This window comes from Rhopilema esculentum, chromosome 4, assembly GCF_057945365.1.
Source record: "Rhopilema esculentum isolate cy_ngs chromosome 4, ASM5794536v1, whole genome shotgun sequence".
Lineage (NCBI taxonomy): Eukaryota > Metazoa > Cnidaria > Scyphozoa > Rhizostomeae > Rhizostomatidae > Rhopilema > Rhopilema esculentum.
The window spans coordinates 1,323,637-1,343,504 of NC_142818.1; the positions used below are offsets into that span (position 1 = coordinate 1,323,637).

The window sequence follows — 19,868 nt, forward strand, 5'->3', positions numbered from 1 at the left end:
TTGTTCAATAATGGCATGGCAAATTACGGCAGCAGCAGCGCATAAAACAACAACGAAATGTAAAAAAGCAAGGTTTGTTATTATAATTCATCTTGTTTTACTGAGTCCTTGCCAATGCATACATTGGTCTTAATGTAGAATGCTTAAACTTAATAGTACATCAAAAATGATTAATTATAAGTAGGGATTCTTTACAATGGGTTACAATCATAAATTATGATTTTCAAACACAAGTGCAGAAAAGACTTGAGAATCATGGGAAATATTTTTACAAGCAACAGATGACAAAACTCGAGTTTTTTTCATTATGTTTGAAAAAACAATTTTAATGAGATCACCTTGAGTAAAGTCATAGCAGATAAAGTACATCTTAATATTATAGTTGCCACTGCTCGCTGAAAACATGCAATCGCAACTCACAGAAAGATCTCAGAGAATTCTTCTGACATATGTTGCTTTGAATATTCTAAATGCTCAAATCACTCACAGTGCAAAAGGAACTGTACAAGAGGTTCACATTGATTCCAAATTTGAATGCAAAGCCTCGCATCGATTGAATTTGAAAGCTTCAAGTGAGATCCAGTGCGTCCAAAGATGTGCAAAAAATGAAAAATGCGAGCTATTGAATTACAATTATCAATGGAAGGAGAAAGGAATTGAAGAAAATTGCGAGATTTACATGCTTTCAAGGTATGACAGTTCTTGCAAAACAGCACCGAATATGAAGGGATGGAAAGCTGCTATCTATAATGTAAGTCCATTTATGGCTGTATAAATGAACTGCCGTTTCCGTATTTTTGGGCTTTTCTCAGCTTTAAACATTTTGGTCTCCATAAATGATCGTGAAATTGATACGTGAAATTAGCTATTCACATCCTTAGAGTAGAAATGTTCTATAAAAGACTTGTTTCAAGAATTCTACAATTGACTTTCATTTGCTGACTACAGATTATCGTCTGGCTGGCTTTTTTCATTTTCGTATTTTATTCAATTGCATTTTAGCCGTTTAATATGTTGGAAAAAACATTTACTCACTCGCAAACAAAAACAAGCATGTGAAATCTCAGAAAATTCTTATCGGCTGACATGAAGAATTTAGATAGGGAACCATCAGTGGCGAATCTAGCCTTAAAAATTCTGGGGGGGGGGGGGGGGCTAGCCGGGAGCCAAACTTTCAGCTATAGAGGCCAACGCTAGCCATGACTTTGCGAACTAGTAGAATGTAAAGCAGTGGCGTGGTGGCTCAAAATTAGCTACAAGACACCGATTTTTAGCGCCCTCTATATAAGTATGTGTTTGGTACAGCTCTATCAAGGCTGTTATCATTATGCCAAATAGTTTTATTAGTGGTGTAAGGAGCAGCTGCGTCCTCTAGGAAAACAACAAAGAAAAATTGTTGCTTGAGGCCCCTAAAGGTTGGGGACCCTTTTTTATTTAACTAAAGGTAATTTTTGTCTGTTTCCCCATGAGCACTAGGACCCCGTTTACACTGCACCGGATATATTTCATCCGCATAAAATTTGTTCGGATTGATTTGCGTTTACACTGTGCCGCACAAATTTTGTCCACTTTGCCCTCCCGTTTACACTGTGCCGGATAACTGCCGTCACGTGACCTAAATCATGCGCAGAACGCCCAAAACGAAGTCATCTCTGGGCAACAAAGTAACAAAAATATTCCCGCCAACGTAAAAAGACTTTTGACTCTCTCTTCAGAATCACCTGCTTCTCTTTTAGACGAAGTTCGAAGATTTTGTCAAAACAAATTAGACAAAGTTAGTATTAATAATTCGTTCTTTGAAACTGAAATAGCGAAGAAAGTAGGGAAAGCTGACAAGGATGCCAATTTTACGTGGACCGACGAAGATACTGCACTTTTAACACGAGTATTTATCGACTACAAGGCAGCAAAGATGGGAATAGCGAAGAAAGTAGGGAAAGCTGACAAGGATGCCAATTTTACGTGGACCGACGAAGATACTGCACTTTTAACACGAGTATTTATCGACTACAAGGCAGCAAAGATAGTGGAAGGTCTTGATTGGGAGACAGTGACAACTAAATAGGAAGAAATAGCCAATCGCTTTCGACCAAGATACGATGTGGATAAAATTTATCCGGATAAAACCGTTTACACTGTGCCACATAGCTATCTGAACTATTTTAATCCACATTCCTAGGTGAACTAATTTTGTTCGTATAGCCGCTCTCAAATTTGTGCGGATAGCGTGGGTCTAGTGTGAACGCGACGCCTATCTGGACTAATTTTGATGCGGATAAAATTTATTCGGCACAGTGTAAACGGGATCTAGAAATTCAACAGAAGAAATACACTTCTAAAAATAAAAGTCTAATAGATTTGTAAAGTTGATTGGTAAAATGTTTATGTCTAGTTATGTCTTATATCCAACCTCCATGAGATCAAGCAATTCATTCTGTTACACAGAATTTTAAAGCTATAGTAGCTGGAAAAAGTATACTGGGATGGTATTGGCATCTCTCTGCGCTCGGCTCCAGACGAAAAGGGTTTTCAATGGGATGCGGAGAATTTTGGTTTGGGCTTACCCTGCGCATCCTACCCCAAGAAAGTTAATCTTCGTGATAGTATATAACAAATATAGAATTTAAATGATTGTCAGAATGAACTTTTCTTGATAATTACAAAAAGGAGCCAAAATTTCATCTATTTTCACCTCGGTTACAAACCAAAACGCTTATCAGGACTCCTAGCTTGTTAAATAAAAGCAGTCTCTTTTCATATAGTTTTGTATGCCTACTTCTCATCTTTCATTGTATTTTTTTTATATTCTCATAAAATTTACAACGACAATCAATTACAATGCAAAAGCCTAGGGAGCATGGAAATGCATAACAACCCTAAGACTAACACTCAACATAGAGACACAAATATTACAATAATAAGCTACAAAAGTGATTGGAGTGGTGTCGCCCATCGTTCCAATAGCGTTGCAGATATGACAAATAATCACAAAAAGCTATTTTAAAAGAAGATATCAAGTCTACCTATGTTCTTTACTAATCAAACAAATTTGCGCCCAGACATGATGAGCGACACCACTCCAATCGTAAAAGGATTAAAATTTACACAAAAGAGAAAATAATTTACGCGAGAGAGGTTTTCACGCGAAAGTTGATAACTTATTGGAACCGTTCTGAGGCCTGAATGTATTTTAATGTTGCATCAAGAATGTTTGTATTTGAATCAAAAGGTAACTTTTCATGGCCATAAAGGAGTATTTGCAATAGTTCTTTGTTTGGAGGGTTAGATAGGCCACGAGGACGCAATGTTGTATTAACGCTGTCGAGAAGATCACGTCTGTGTATGTCATAGGCACTGCAGAGCAGCAAAAAGTGCTTCGTATCCTCAATACCATCATTTATCAGGCACAGGGGATTAAAAGTATCCCTAAAATTATGTTTAAATTTGTGGCAATTTAGCTTACTTAGTCCAACGCATAGCTGCGTTAAAACAGATAAGAGTTTTGGATCATGAATTCCATAGACCGATTTAGAGGGTGGACGATATTAGTTATATTTAGATACATGTCATATCCCAGGGGGCAGTCATGTTATACTATTGCTCCTCCTGGGTTCCGTCCTTGTATTGTAGTTTAGTAGTTCGTACGTACTGTTTGACCGTTAATTGAAATTTCTGTGATTTGCTGCCCGAAAGGGATCCTCGCTGGTACCCCCTGGCAGATAGTAAACGCGAGATATTTAGATACATGTCATATCCCAGGGGGCAGTCATGTTATACTATTGCTCCTGGCAGATAGTAAACGCGAGGGGACGTAGAAAATCGATGTTTGTTTACGTTAGAAGGTCCTTTTGCACTCTAGAAGCTTAATTTCATTTTAACTTGACTGAGCCTGTTCCTTTCCCGTCTCTGACCTCAAAAATGGTGATACTTACAGTTTAAGGCCTTTCTTAGCGTCTCGCGATATTTTCTTTCGACCTCTTTTTAACACATTCCTTTTTCGCTAGCGATTCGCCTACTACACATAGATAATTATGAAAGTATAATTAATACCAACTATTTATAAACAAATAAGGAAAATGTACAATATTAATCTACCTATTTACTTATGCTACAGCTACATTTAGTCTCCATTCCAGGTTTGTATGTCTTGTGTGTATCAAGCAATTTTCCAAGCTAAACTTCTTTTCTTTAAAATATTTAAATTTTAAATCTGTATAAGTGAATTTTCCCGCTTTCCTTGGTAAACAAAGGAAAGTGAGGTACACTTAAAATATTTCCCTTTCTTATTTCTTTATCCAAACAATTCTATCAGAAATATCAGCAGAAACACTAATTTTTCAAGGACACAGAACGCTGTCGATATCTCAAGTTCAACTTTTGCTTTCCATGCATCTGCAAAGAAAGACGTTGTGCAAAAGGAAGAGCGTCAAACTGCACATGTTTTGAACGTAAGTAAAATCCAAACGATCGGGGTCATTGTTGTAAATTTGAAGGCTCCTTTGCCAGAGTCGTAAGACAAGAGCTTTTGCTACAGGCTATGACTAAGAGAAACAGCCAATTGATTTAACACTCAAAGAATCGACAATCAACACAAATAGATGCAGCTAGTAACCAACAGCTACGCCACCCCGGTCGCCGGCTCTTTCTATTTCGTTGAGGAAAGGACTTAGGCCCTAACGTGACTGATTTACGAACTCACGATGTGATCAGAATCATTGATCGTAAAGTTCAAGCAGACTGTAAACATATGAGTGTGAATAAATGACAAAAGGCAACAGATTAGCAACAATGACACTTACGCTATATACTCAAAATCCCTTTGCAATGGCAAGTTGAATACAAAATGTTGGATTTACAGATTCGAACTGTAGAGGGTTATTTTCAAAGACCTGATAATTTTTGAGAATTAGTAAAAGCTCAAGTTGCACAAGTTCGATTTAGACAGAGTTGTCCGTATCACTTTCATGCGGAATTGTATTTTCCTTAAAAAAGAATTAAGGCTCGAATAAAGAAGTGTTACAGTAAGAGCGAATCTAATTCATATGTGAAAATTAGAGTAATAAGACTTTAAAAGCCATTGAAAATTTGTATGCATTTAAGACAGAGCCCAACATTTTCTTATATCTAGCAAGCAGGGTAACCGGGTTTTTTCTTTGGATATGTGATTCTGGTGGATCTATGACTCAAAATCCGTCAGACCTGAATGTTTGTTCAAACACAACTGGCAAAACAAGGATCCATAACGTGGTCTTTAAAGTTAGTGCTTCACAAGGCTTTGGCTTAGAAATCAGACAGAAGTTCTAAATTGCTCTATCTTGCGTGATTTGTAATTTATTCTTGATCTAAAGTTAAGAATAGAAAATACTTTTAGAAATTTATTGCTCGTTTTATTACTTTACTGAAGATGACTCTAAATTGAGTCCAATCGTTTTAATTAATTTCCGTCTACTGAGTACATCCAACTGATTTTGTCAAATCTGGAGTTGTAACTGGAATGTCTCTCTATGTTTAGCAATCATATAATGGGTTAGTCATTCAATTAAATTGGATTAAATATGTTAAAAAATTCATTCAAAAATGTCCCTCTTTGTCACCATACTCGTTATCCTAAATATAAGATAAGTTGTTTATCAACTTACCAACCTCCATTGCCTTACAGATAGTCCAGTTTTCCCTGAGATATTTATTTCGTTTGAAAATGTACTTACCAACAAGACCGTAGCATACGAGAGAGGGGCAGATAAGCAAGGAAATTCAACTGTCACGCTGAAAGGAAGTGCCAGTATAGGACCATCAAAGGGAAGGATTGGCAATGCTCTTCGTATGGTTGGCATCGATCCTGGAGCTGTAATTGGAGAATTTGAAAATCATCCTTTAAAGTATGTTTTGAAATTTTCATAAACATGAAAAAAGTAGGGATTTATTAGTTTGATATGAGTTTTCTCTTTCAATTGTTTTTGACTCACAGAACCAGTCGTTTGAAGGAGAAGCATCAAATGACTTCTTAACTGGAATTATTAACTTTAATAAAAAACCTTGAATTGAATTTTGCGCAACAAAGTCAGTAGTTGTCTTTTGTATACGGTCATTTCAAAGGTAAACCCTTGATAAAAAAGCCCAGGCAGATGAAAGCCAAGTAATAAAATCCACTATGAATTGAATAATATCTACTTAATTTAGGGACTTTTAATACTACCGATTAACTTTTTTAATGCCTTTTCTAGCAACCCCAAGGGAAAAACATTCACTTTTGCTTTTTGGATTAAAGTTACATCCGCCTCAAATTCTTCTCAAATTGTGGTTCGTTCCGGCAAGAATGGCACTAATAGTGACACTGGATTTGCTGTGAGGCTGCACAACTATGCCAGAGTTGTTAAAGTTAGATGCATAGATGCTGGAAAAGTTGTGCTTCTGCATCAGGACATTGGAGATACTTTAGCAAAGTGGACGCACATTGCGATAACAAAGCATCAGGGTATGTAGGCAGTTTGTTCTTTCAAACTGAAACCTGGTATTGAAAATGAGAATTAAAATACGTAGCTCTTCTCATGTGGTTGACTCAGTTATGATGTGAGATATTAATATAAATGGCTTACAGATTTGTAAGTTTTGGAAACTTTATACTTTGGAGAAATGCTACAATACCCTCAAAACACTAATTTTCTGAACTGGTCACTTCTAGCCTTTAATTCTGTACAATTAGACTGAAAATATGTTTTTATGCTTGGGTCTTTTTAGCAGGTCACTGGTTAAGAGAAGTAGATCTACAGAATCATTCTTCTTTAACAAAACAATGCTTGATAAAAAATACTTGGCACGGCGTGCTGTGACATGATGGTCCACTGATTGCAGGCAGTATTCAGTCTAAAATTTGGATATAAAATCGTTGTTTGTTTTGCCCAAGAATAAAAGCTTATCCTCGATTAATGAATAAGACAAAAACATTTAACATCTTTTTGACCAGCATTATATTTGAGATTTTACTCCTAATAGAAAAGAATCCTAAGATCCAATGATTTGCAGTAAGAGAATTTCGTATGGTTATTAAAGCCGCAAGGTTTGATAAAGTTATTTATGGACAGTCTAATAGGTGTTTTACGTATCCTATTAGTAATTTTATTCAATCTTTAGTTTAAACAAAAAATTTTACTAGTAATGGTTGAAATCTTCTTCTTCTTGTGTCATGGCATCGAATGGTGTAGACGGATCATGGTAGTTCTTCCTCCTTCCATCTTCTTCTATTTCGCGCAATCTCGCCTAGCTGTTTTTCATCTCTAACAGCCAACTTCTTCATCATCCTATCTAACATCTTCAATCTTTGCCTTCCTCTCGCTCGCTTCTCGGCCATCTCAGCCTCTATAATCTTCCTTTCCATCCCCCCTCTTCTCTTCTCAACTCATGTCCAATGAAATCCCATTGACTCTTCCTAATAGTTTCCAACAGCTGTCTTTTCATTCCAATCATGGCCAAAACGTCTTCATTTGTCATCTTTTCAATTCATGGGATCCTCATCATTCCTCTCCAAAACCACAATTCTCGCTCTTCAAGCTTGTTCACTGTATTCTTATTTACTGTCCACTACTGGCATCCAGACAGTAGAACGGACCATATATGACACTTTAATAAACACTTTATCACCCAACCCTATCTTCCTTGTTCACAAACATTCCTCATACCCATAAATGCCTTTTTCGTCTGACCAATTCTGCAATTAATATCACGCATTTCATCAGAAAAGTCTTCAGAATCATATAAATGATTAGGAATCTCAGTGATCTTGTCAAACCTGATATCTTCTAAAGCTTCTATCAGCTCAGGTGCTATCTTGCCATTTCCTACTGCTTTGTCTTTCTTCATTTTTTTCATGTCATCTCTATTTTCGTCTTTTGCTATTGGTTGCCCAGACGTCTTTTTTCAAATTGCTTGTCTTTCTTTTCTATCTATATCTGAGTATAGACTTTTGATATACTCCGTGCACCTTCTCTTAACTTGATCTAGCTCCATCAATACATTGTCATTCATCTCTTATACAACTAAACACGTTAAGTTTCTTCTTGTTTGTCACCCCTTTCGTTTTGTTGTGCATCATTTGAACATCCTTTTTCTTCAGGTCTCTATCTCTACACACTGTTGCTTAAGATATTTTTTCTTTGCTGTTCTACTCATTGACTGTCTGAACAGTTTTATTCAGCCTTTTATACGCATCCGTATGTTTTTTCTCTCTGTGTCTCAGCTTCATATGATCCAGAATCTCTGATGTCATCCATTTCTCCTTAACTGTTATCAGAATACACTGTTCTCTGTTTTTGATTAAAAGCTCTTTGTAGATTTTTCCATTTCTCGTTATCATTTCCACATGTTTATACATTTCTTCTACTCTTTTACGAAACTCGGCCTTCAAATTTGCATCTCTTTTTAGTATTTTCCATTGTAGCTTCAGCTATCTTGTTTGATCACTATCTTGTTGGTTGAAATAAACATTGTAAATCTATTTAAGCCTGGTTTCCATATAGCCGTAAGGCTGCCTGCGACTGCTTTCTGCCATCTTCCATCTTCCACCCTTACAATAGCGCCGGCAAATGGAAACGTTCTGTTTTCAATTGCCTGCGGTATCGGTAACTATGCCGGTAACTAGGTAAAGTTTGAGCGGGAAAAACTGGCGGGCAAAATTCAACAACAAAGCCCTGTTTCAATTGGTTCTTGCACATCACATGATCCGTTTGAACAAAAGAATGCCGCAGGCAGCCGCAGGCAAGGCGTTTTCATTTGTAATTTGTCTGCCGGCGGTACCGGGAGGCAGCCGTAAGAGCCGGGAAAAGTTGAACTCGTTCAACTTTCTCCCGGCTCTCCCGGCAGTCTTACGGCACTTCAAACAGCTGCCTGCGGTACCGTTAGAAAGCGTTTCCATAAAGAATTATCTGCCGGCGATACCGTAGGGATGGAAGATGGAAGATGGCAGAAAGCAGTCGCAGGCAGTCGCAGGCATCCTTACGGCTATATGGAAACCAGGCTTTATGCAGTAGGGCCATCGATTTTTTAGCAAATTGACAAAGATCGTTGCTTTCACTTTTTCTAAATATTTTTCTTGTTACGCATTATAACTAGGATCTTCAAAACGTATAAGCACTAAAATAGATCCCCAGCTATCAACTAGTGTTCTCATCATCACAGCTAGTCTCAACCTTTCCGAAATTTCCTGTAGAATGAAGTTTGAAAAATTTGCTGCATATACAGAAACGGCTTTTGAAAATGAGCCTATACAGATTTTTTTCATCTAGAAAAAATTTATCATCTAGACAAATTAATCTCTTTAGATCAATGGCTCAGCTTGTATGTAAATGGTATTCATGCAAAAAACGCTACCCTAGAGATAACAAGGAAAACATCATCGGCAACAGGATACACAAAGTTGGCGTTTGGAGTGGAGAAACAGTGTTTCACTTTGAATGGTGAACACTGCGGTTTGTACATCGACGACGTTGCTTATTGGTCAGTTGTTTTGTCAGATGCAGAAATCAAGCACGTTATGAAAGAAGGTATGTCTGTGCTGTGTTGCTTTGTTCAAAATAGAGAATGCCGGACCGTGAACTATTTAACCCTATCTGGAACAAGGGAGAAATTAGATCAACGAAATATTGTTAAGCCTTGATGACTTTCTCTAAAATTTATCCTTTGATATCATGGTGCAAGTTTTAACATAATATCTTGTTGACAATTGTCTTGGCAACCACCTTTTGAAAGAGCACCTTTTAGAAAATATTAAATGCTCTTTAGATTAGATCTCAATTGTAATTATTTAATCAAACTTCTTCCATATATCATGAGAATTTTAAGATACATTGGCCTGGGGATGCTCAAAAAAACTTGGTCCACATAGGTTTAATTTCCACCCATCAGGCAATTTTCATTTTTCCAGTCGTGCTCTGCTCAGATGATAAATGGTTTTCCACTCATACACTGCATCCGAGTCCCAGTTTGATCGATAAGCACTATAATATGCAGGGACCGTGGAAGCGGGGGCTTGTAGCCTACGCCGTAGACCCCCCCCCCTCTTCCAAACGAAGATAGGGTCTACAAATTAATGAGACAAAGCTTGCTACAGGCCGTTTTCAAATTCTTGAACTTAATTTATGCGAGAGCTTTAATACTTGCACAATTAAGGGCATGCAAAACAAATCAATATGACGGCACGATCAGGTGTGGCAGAGTTTTATGAAACGAAATTCGCGGAGGCATTGGGTATTTCATTTCATTTTCATTTTATCATATTTTTACACAAAAACCCTATCAGCTATTAAGTTAAAAATAAAAAAGTAAAGATTAATTTATATATGATGCTGGTCTTCCTAGGGATCGTGCTTCGGGAAAGGATGCTAATTTTGGAGGAATTCCTTTAATTTCTTTTTGAACGTGGTAATCGTGGAGCTCATTCTTATCTGTAATGGAATCTCGTTAGATATTCGGGATCTTGTGACAAGTTTACCTTTCAAATTGTCAGGGCAGAGACCATTTATTATTTTGTAGATCATTACTGCCCTGTCAAATTTTATCAAATTTGAGACCGAAAGCCAATTGCAGCTCCACCCGTCCTTTAATCTTGAGCCTTCTATTAGCGTGCGCGCTCTGTTTTGTAAACGCTGAAGATGATCGAGCTTCGTGTTTGACAAGTTCATCACTGTATCTCAAATGGCTCTCGAGCAGCGCCTTATAGACCTGATCCAGTTTGCGGGAGTATTTTCTTTAGTTACCACAGGGACGAGAGTGCATTTTTGATTTTACCTTTAAGGTTTTTATATTGCTCATTCCATGTCTTTACCTTTTGAGCTCGTTTGATTGGCTCTCCATTTACATTTACCTCTAGTGGGCCAAGGATACGGTTTTTTGTATATCTTTGCGTGTATATCTTTGCAAGTTGCGTTTCAAGACACTAGATACATCGATCAACATCTGCATTCGCCAACATTAGTTCATTCATAGAAAGGAGGCCTTTCAATTGACTATGGTTCATTAAACATCTCATTGAGCTTGACAAAGAAAGCCCCAATGGGGTCTGGGAATGGTCAATTATTAAAGATATTTACGCGTAAGTTAATGACAGCCTGTAGCAAGCTCTTAGACCCTATCTTCATTGGGAAGGAAGGGAGGGTCTACGGCGTAGGCAAGGGGCTTGGCGCTCCCAATAGCTTTGAAAATGTTTTCAATACAGTAGAAAAACATTCTTAATAATGATAATAATAATAATATTCTGCTTCCATTTCTAAGCAGCTTCTATAACATTAACACAGAATTGCCAGAAAATAAATCATGTACAGTATAGTATCGTGGGCGAATCTCTTATTAAGTTTGAAAAAGTTCAACAAATTTCTCAAATTTATACTAAGTCTTTTGTCCAATTTAAACAATTTTGGAAGCTGTCCTTTGAATTTTTTGCATTATCATAAATTTCTATGTTTTCTTTTTGTAATTCACACCCTCGGCAACTTATATGCACATATTTTCTTTTGCGATTAGCTCTTAAATCAGTCATGTTTGCATTCAATTTTAGCATTGTTTGTTCCTTTGTATGTTCCATATACTTTTTATTTCAAAGTTGTCATTTTTAATGAACCTCACTTTCATTTTATCGCTATTTTTAACTTGTTTCTCTATCCTCTTTACTTCTTATACTTCTTAAAATAAATACTTCTTCTTATCTTGATACACTTGTTTTTTAATCTTGTTTCTTTCATGTTCATTAGTGTATGTAGGTACAGAATTCTTCTTAATTCTATTCGATAAACCATGGGCATAAATTCACATTCATAAAGTAAGCCTTGATAAGGTGTTGATTTTGGTATTGAAGTAGTTAAGTATTACTGGATCTTTTTGTTTGTTTTCAAGGGCCAATTGTAACGTTTGTTTGTTCATATTTGTCCATGTTTCACCTCCATATAAGATTTTAGGAATAAATACTCTCCCTCAATCCGCAACATGACCTACATCAAGTCACACATTAAACAGGAAACTTGCACCATTTTCAAAATGTCATTTTTCTAGCTGATTTAACCTTTCACATAAAATTAGCTTTGAAAATGGCTTTGAAAAAAGCAAACATTTTACGACATACTAAAAACTTTTTCGTCTGACACTCCTCAGAGCATAAAACGTCAGAATAAGGTTTCGAAAGAACACGATAGAAAATATATACCCAGTTGTGGATCGAAATAGGCCAATCAGGAAAACGCAAGCACAAGACGTTTTATGCTCTGAGGAGTGTCAGACGAAAAAGCTTTTAGTATGTCGTAAAATGTTTGCTTTTTTCAAAGCCATTTTCAAATTCTGTACCGCAAACAAATTGTTCAAAATTAGCTTTGTGGACTTTGATTAATAATCATATTAAATCTTTTATAGATTTTGCGAGCTGTTTAGTATAAGAAGAGTCAAGTAAGAAGAGGCTATGTTTCTGCACACAATTATTGACGATGGATGTAACAGCGACTATTTTCGATTAGAAGAATACATTGTTGCATGAACAAATGAATTTACCCATAGTTTTTGGACATTGTATCTCTTATATATAGTATTTTATTATCTTCTCACAGTCGTATAATTTTTAAGTTTTCTGCAGTCAAGTCAGGGGCAAGCGGTAAACGCGGGAGGGGGCAGGTTGTGCAGTACCCATTGCTAGAAAAGCTTCAAGATATTTGAGCAGCCAATGTTAACGATGCAAGTGAAAATGACTTTACAAAATATGTAAAAAATTATAAAAAGTTATCATAGAATGCATTGAAAAATGGCGTTTAAACAGGTGCTAATACAGGTTTAGAAAATACGTTTTCAAATATGAGGATATGATAACTAAATCTTCAAATTTATTGATCAGTTAGAGAAATTTAATATTCAGATATACGGAAAAGCTTTGTTAATTGGATTAATGACCAAAAGACTCAAAGGCAGACTCAGAGAGATAAGAAAAAAACCAAGAAATTTTACGAGGACATCTTCTTTAGCTGTATAATGTAAAAGTCGTTAAGACTTGTTTAAGCAATGTTTGCATATTTTACGAAAACAATTTTTTCCATTTTAAATTTCTCAATATAACTTGAATATCACAACAGATATAACAAGCAAACTGTTGTTAAAATGATAAATAAATATCTTAATCAAAGTATGATATCGCACTTTTCTGTAAAAAGGAAGAATCTTACGTATGCTGGATATTTCATGGAATACGTTAATTTGTTTAAATGTAAAGAAACTATCAAATTCTATGATTTATAGCATTACAGTTGATGCTTCTTGTTATTTTCAATTATGCTTTTTTCATTATGCTTCTTATCAAAGCTGTTGACTTCTTGTTCTTCAAAATCGAGTTGGCAGTGGTAACTGTAAAAGAAGCGAGGAAATAAAAGACCTACGATAAACGATACTGTCAACCGTCAACACATGGTACGATACTGTCAACACATGCTATAAATGTAACCACGATACCGTTAATAATTACACCCCCTACTTTTATCAAAATCGGTGTTTCGGAACTCTTCTAGAAATTGATAAATCTACTTTGTTTAGGTCACATTTTAGTTACTTTTGGAAAATAACAATATTCTTAAAGAGTATAGCACTGAAGCTGTACATAAATGCGGTGTTTATCCAACAAGAAAATGATATGGTATCGAGGTTTGTCGAGAGTGACTACCTGACCCTGCTCAGTGCACTAAAACTGTTTATAGGGAAAACTCAATAATTGCAGACAGGGCCAACATTCAAGCACGCAATACTGCGCCTACTGAGTGTGGATATGCAAGATTTTGATACCTTAAAGGAGAACTGACACGCAAAAATAAGTTTGGCTAAAACGGTAGTTTGTGACAAGCAAATTCCGGGATCGAAAATTTTTTTTAAATCACAGTTACCGTTTTTGAAATACAGGCGTTTCAAGTTGAGAAACCTTTAACTGTTACGCTTAACGATAAACTAAAAAATTCCTAGAAACTGCCTTTAGAATCAGCTTTCCTTTATCTCTCGTGTCAAATGAATTTATTCAATTGCTTTGAAACACCGATAATTTCATTCAATAGACTTTTATGATGAATTAAATCGTTAGCTATTAAATTAAGTAAAAGCTGCTTCTACTGCTTTTTAAACCAGCCAATGAACTTGTCACTTTGTTGTTGTTTTGTTGATATTTGATAATAAAAAGCATTTTCAATAGGAAGAAAGGGGCTTCCGTGTGGATCTAAATATTTAGTTGGAGGATGCGGCTACGTACCAACTCATTGTTTCTATCGTTTTTTGGTTTAGCAATGGCGACCGCGAACCAACCACTGATCTAGATCAGTGGAACCAAGGCTTTCTTGGACTCTAAACTTTTTCTGGATGAAAACATCAATTTTTTCGATTTTTTCACTTTCAAGTAACCGAACTTTCAAGGTACACAATGATACCAACTTTGAAACTAGCAGAAATTTTGAAAATAGAAAAAATCCAATGTAAAGGAAGGTTTCCATAATTTCTTTATCAGGACTTTTAGTTGAGGTCTGAAAATCTCTTGACCTATTTAGCCGATAATCGTTGCTTTGCGGTTGTGATCGCATGTCTCATTTACAATATCGCAGGATAGTGTTGGAGATAAGCAGAATAAATGCACAAATCGTGATAAAAGCATGAAAATTTGTACAAACATACAATTTGACATGCTGAAAAAGATGAGATCGGGATCCATTCTGAGAAATGCCGTTAAGAGCTATTTTTAGAATGATTCATTTTTCCCAGACCCTTGAAATCATTATCTCTTTAACTTTGTTGAAATGAAATTAATGACGCGAAAATTTTTATAAATACTAATCATAACACGGAAATGTGATTTAGATTCACACCCATTGTCAAAATGCCCCCAAATGCTATTTTTAGACCATGTACTCGTTCCCAGACTTCTATCACGCTTATCTCTACAACTCCCCCAAAAATAAAATCAATAGCAAGCAACTTGATTTAAATGCTAATTATAGCACACTAAAAGGATTTGGATCGTGAAGCATCTTTAAAGTGCAATTTTTAGAATGGTTAATTGTTCTCAGATTCTTGAATTGATTATCTCTATGACTTTGTTGAAAATGAAATCAGTGACATGAAAGTTGGCAAGAATACTAATCATAACAAACAAGAAATTTAGAATGATTTGGATTTGATCACGTAAAGGATTTAATTGAGTTTCATCTTCAAAATGCAACCCGAATGCTGTTTTTAAAATGTGTAATACTTCCAAGATCTCTAAAGAGTTATTCTCTGGAATGTCGCTAAATACCAACTAAATGCTATTAATCTTGAATAAATACTTATTTGAAAGCACGATAAACATCCCCGATCAAATTAGCTTTGATCACAAATGATTTCGCGCTGGGAAAGATAGTCTTCAGTACTCAGCTGGATGGAACAGTTACAAATAGGCCACTCAGTTTGTAAAGAGTCGAATCTTTACAATCACGAGGAATTAGATACAAGCCAATTTTTGGTAGATTTTGTTATTATCGTAATTGCTAAATTTACATGCTTGAATATCGACAGGCTTTGGGTAGAGTTGGCTACTGGAAAAAAATTAAAGGGGATACCGATCCAACATATTCTTTCAGGCATCGCGAGATACTGTATTCCATGTTTCGGTATGCACCATCCGTTATTGATACAGTTAAATCGTTTGCTGGTCGAGGGAAGCCTGCTGCATGGCAGACATGGACGTCTTTCCCTTGTAGAAGTTAATTCTTCAAGCAGATCATTAGTGCTAACCGACAAAGACTTTACATTCAGGTTTATTGGTGCCCCAAGCACTCACCAATCTTTGTGTCCCCTCCTTTTACCAATGACCCAAGGCTAAGAAAAGGGGAAGATGATATTATCAGGTTTATTGATTTCGGTTTTGAAAATAGATAGGTTATATAAAAATCTGCTCTTCAAGAAGGGCGTTCCAAAGCGTTTCAAAGTTTACAAGCTCTGGAAAGGAAGACAAGGAAGATTCAGTGTATATCTTGGGGAATCAGGGATAAAAGATCAGATCTCATGGTAGCAATGTGTATGGAAATAACTGTTTAAAATGGATTGCTTAGCAATACAACGCCGAGGAGAATAAAGTTGCACAGATTTGTAAAGTTGCAGTTGTTGATGAGATGAATAATATTTTACTGTAAGGATTTAGGTTTTGTAGAGAAGGCATAGAACAGCTTTAGAAGCGCCAACCCAGGTATGAGAGCAATATACCAAAAAATCATGGCATTACACCTATCAGAGATATTGCTGCCAATCCACCTAATGATAGTACGTTGCAAACCAAACATATGGTTTTTAGGATGACGAAGTTTCCTGTCAGACGAAATAACAACCTTAGAGGTGTAGGAGATCACTATGCAATTACCAAAGGAGTCGATAACAAAACAGCATGAGCTGGAAAAGCCCAGGTAGACCTTGCTGACCAAACCCTTCACTAATTGAAAAGTTACGTTAATTTCCTCCCCAGTTTTGATATTTCTGGACCACTACCATGACGGGTGCAAATTAAAGTCTGTTTGGCATTGTTATCATTAGTATCTTAATCAAGTTGCTTGTTATTCATTTCATTTTTAGCGAAGTTGTAGAGATTAGCGTGTTAGAGGTCTGGGAACGAGTACATGGCCTAAAAATAGCATATGGGGGCATTTTGATGATGGTTGTGAATCTAAGTCATGTCATTTATTTCATGTAATCCATGAAATTTCTGAAATTCATGAAATTTCCTGGACGATATCTGTCCTGGCCGTGTTCCTTGGGTAGCTATTCAATTGGTTCCTTGGGTACAAAATGGTTTTTTCGTTCCTGTATGTAGACGAATTGTAAGTCCGGAAAAAACAGGATTATCTCTATAACTTTGTTGGAAACGAAATAAATGACATGAAAATATTACATGACTTAGATTCTCACAGAGGCACTGTTTTTTGTCGGAACGAAATCTAGAATCTAGATTTAGTGAGTAGATAGTACCTAGCCCCCCCCCCCCCCCTCAATGGTACCAAAATGCATAAATATGAATAATAATGTTGTCTTATCCACAATTATCAATGCATTATCTGAAAGACCCTAGCCTTGGTCTGGAACTCAATCAGGTTTTTTGCTGGATCCGCCCCTGACGTAACCTCAAGTACTTTTTCGTCTTTTGATCAAACTTGTATCTGCCCCGTTGGCTACCCAAACTGTCATTTGTTCTGACATTTCAGGCAGTAATACCAGATTACGTATGCATTTATAACAAGGATTCCTGCTGGCTGGTTCTTTTCCATTTCTTTACAAATAAGAATAAATGAGGAACAGGTCCAGACATTGAGTCTAATAGAAGCAAATCATTGAAGTTTGTTTCATGACAGACAAATAACAGCTTTCTGTTCTTTTAAATAATCATGCTATTTCAATCTCCAGAACCAAGCTATAAAAATAAAATAAACGACCAAAACAAATTGGTTTTGTCAATTTTTGAAATGCAAATATTTTTTGAGATTTCGGCTGTTTTAATTCTTATAGGTACAAAAGGTATGTGTTTTAAACAATTGCTTTTGTTTTATTCTAGAATCTGGTGTATTCTCTTAGATAATATATCGCGCCTAGAAATTCAGCCATTGCCATTCAGTAGAAAGTGGCAGAGTGAGATATTTAGAATAAAACTAGCAATGGATCTATATTTGAAATAGAAAAATATCGTGTGTTTCTGAAAGAGAAATAAATTTAAAGTGAGAGTTTATTTTGTTTGCTTGCTATTATACTTTTTTATCTAAATGAGTCTTGGGTACCTCGAAATTTGAAAATAACATGGAAGACCGGAAAGATGCGATAATGTAGTAAATTACAATGCAGCTACTTTATATCTTAATTTGGTATGATGTAGCTCTTTTCTTAAAGTTAGATGCCCAACTGAGTTTATACGTGAATGGTGTCCAGGTTGCAATATCTGGACTCAACGTTTGCATTTGGAGTGGACAAACAGCTTTTCACTTTGAATGGTGAACACTACGGTTCGCACATCGACGACATTGTTTATTTGTCAAACATTTTGTCTGATGCAGAAATCAAACAAATTTTCAACGGGGGTATTTCTGCAGTTACCAATCGTTTTGATTTGTATTTTCAATAAATATCAAATTAATAGTTACAATTCAACTTTAATTAATTTAAATGTCATTTGAACAAAATATTTCATCTTCTCCATTTCTATCTGGTTTGAATGTTAACAAAGTTGTTCAAGGAAGTTTACTCCAGGCAAGAACAGGAGTTCTCTTCTGGAGATGCCTCAAAGGAGATGACACTAAAAGTAGTGAAAAGTTACATAAATTTCAACCGGTAAATCATGTATAATATAACAAGAACAAAGAGCTTATGGAATTATCTTGGGTTACCAAGAATAAATAAATAAATATAATTGTCTCAATTCTTTTAATTATTTTATCCTCATCGAGGAAAATGAACTTCGTTGTTTTATGCAAATAAAGCTTTTTGGCCGCAGCCTTTTTCATGCATTTCCATCTATAAAAAAAGGAAAGCTTTTCTAGAAATATAGTAACATAAGCGGTTGAATAACATGACTTTATCAAAAATTTGACGTATTGGGTTTTGGATTTTGGCGTGGCTGTGACGTCATAGTACGTCATAATGGCGAATTTAGGCCTATTTTCAAAATTTCATTTCTTTTTTAGGAAACAACTGTTAATGTGGATAATATATAAAAAGCTAGGTAAATCATAAGTTTTAATTCATGTACCCCTTGTTCAAAGAGATTACATATTTTAAAATTTCATTGAAAAACTTACGCTCCATTCAAAAATAGGATTAGGAAAAAATTTCGAAAAATAAAAAGAAATAAAAAAGAAAAATGTTTGGAAGCAGGGACGTAAATTGGCAGATATTTTGGGGTGGGTGGAGGCCTCAAAATTTCCGACTGACAAAGGTCAACTCTAATTTTGTATGAGAGCCTAAACTTTATTAGTTTTTTTATCAACAAAACCTTATAAATTGTCTCGTAAATAATTAGTCAGCTGTACGATAAAGTTTCTAGATTTCGTAAATTTGGAACATCGAGGTCTTAATTTTTCTCCTTCTACGACTTGCCCATTGCTCCACTATCTGATCTAAATTTACGTTGTCCAAAATGTCTTAGGGATATTCGAAAGAAGTGACTTCCTTGTGCTTCTTCACCGAGTTGAAGCAAGTCTAGCGCCCCTTTTTCGGAAACTATGCGCCCCTGTTGAAGAATTAGAATCAGGTTTCTGAGACTTAAAGGTTAATTTACTTCAAGGATTACCTCAAAAAATGCAACAAATATTGTGAAAATCCCCTTACAAGGTGAATGGAGAGCCTTCTGCCCCTCCTTCAAATTAGCTTTGGATCCGCCCCTAACGCTTTAACCCCTACAACATAAATCGACTTGAATTGTCTAAATTCTTATATCTTGAAGCCATCGCAAAACAGGTGGCTGGAAACTTAACTTAAACTTCATAAGCACAAGTTGACCAGCATCTTTGTGCCTTTAGGAGCAAGGTTCAATTATGAGATTATGTATCATTGCACATATTTGTATGGCACTGCCTTTTAATTTTCATTACTATGCCCCTTCTACTGACCGAAGACGCTGTGCTCAAGATGGTAGCAAATGTCATCAGCTGGGCGAGAAATTTAGATCTTTCGACATAAAACTAATAAGTACTTTAATTTTTTTATACATATGAACAAAACTTAACGGCGTCAAAACTGGAATCATAAATCTTCTTATATATTCAGATATTATTTTATTATATTAAGCTTGAAAATATTTCCTCTCAATATTTAGATAACAAAATAGACAACCATGTTAAATTCCAACAAGATCAGAAATTGTT

General features: G+C 35.8%; 1 protein-coding gene across 1 annotated transcript; it reads left to right on the top strand.

Annotated features, from left to right (window-relative positions):
- The first annotated feature begins 339 nt into the window (after nt 1-339).
- Nucleotides 340-13,294, top strand: LOC135690997 (uncharacterized). Its single transcript, XM_065208710.2, has 6 exons — nt 340-751; nt 4,343-4,448; nt 5,660-5,879; nt 6,225-6,475; nt 9,315-9,536; nt 12,391-13,294. The coding sequence occupies exons 1-6, from the start codon at nt 404-406 to the stop codon at nt 12,411-12,413; spliced, it is 1,170 nt and encodes a 389-aa protein (XP_065064782.2). The 5' UTR covers nt 340-403; the 3' UTR covers nt 12,414-13,294.
- Nucleotides 13,295-19,868: the final 6,574 nt, after the last annotated feature.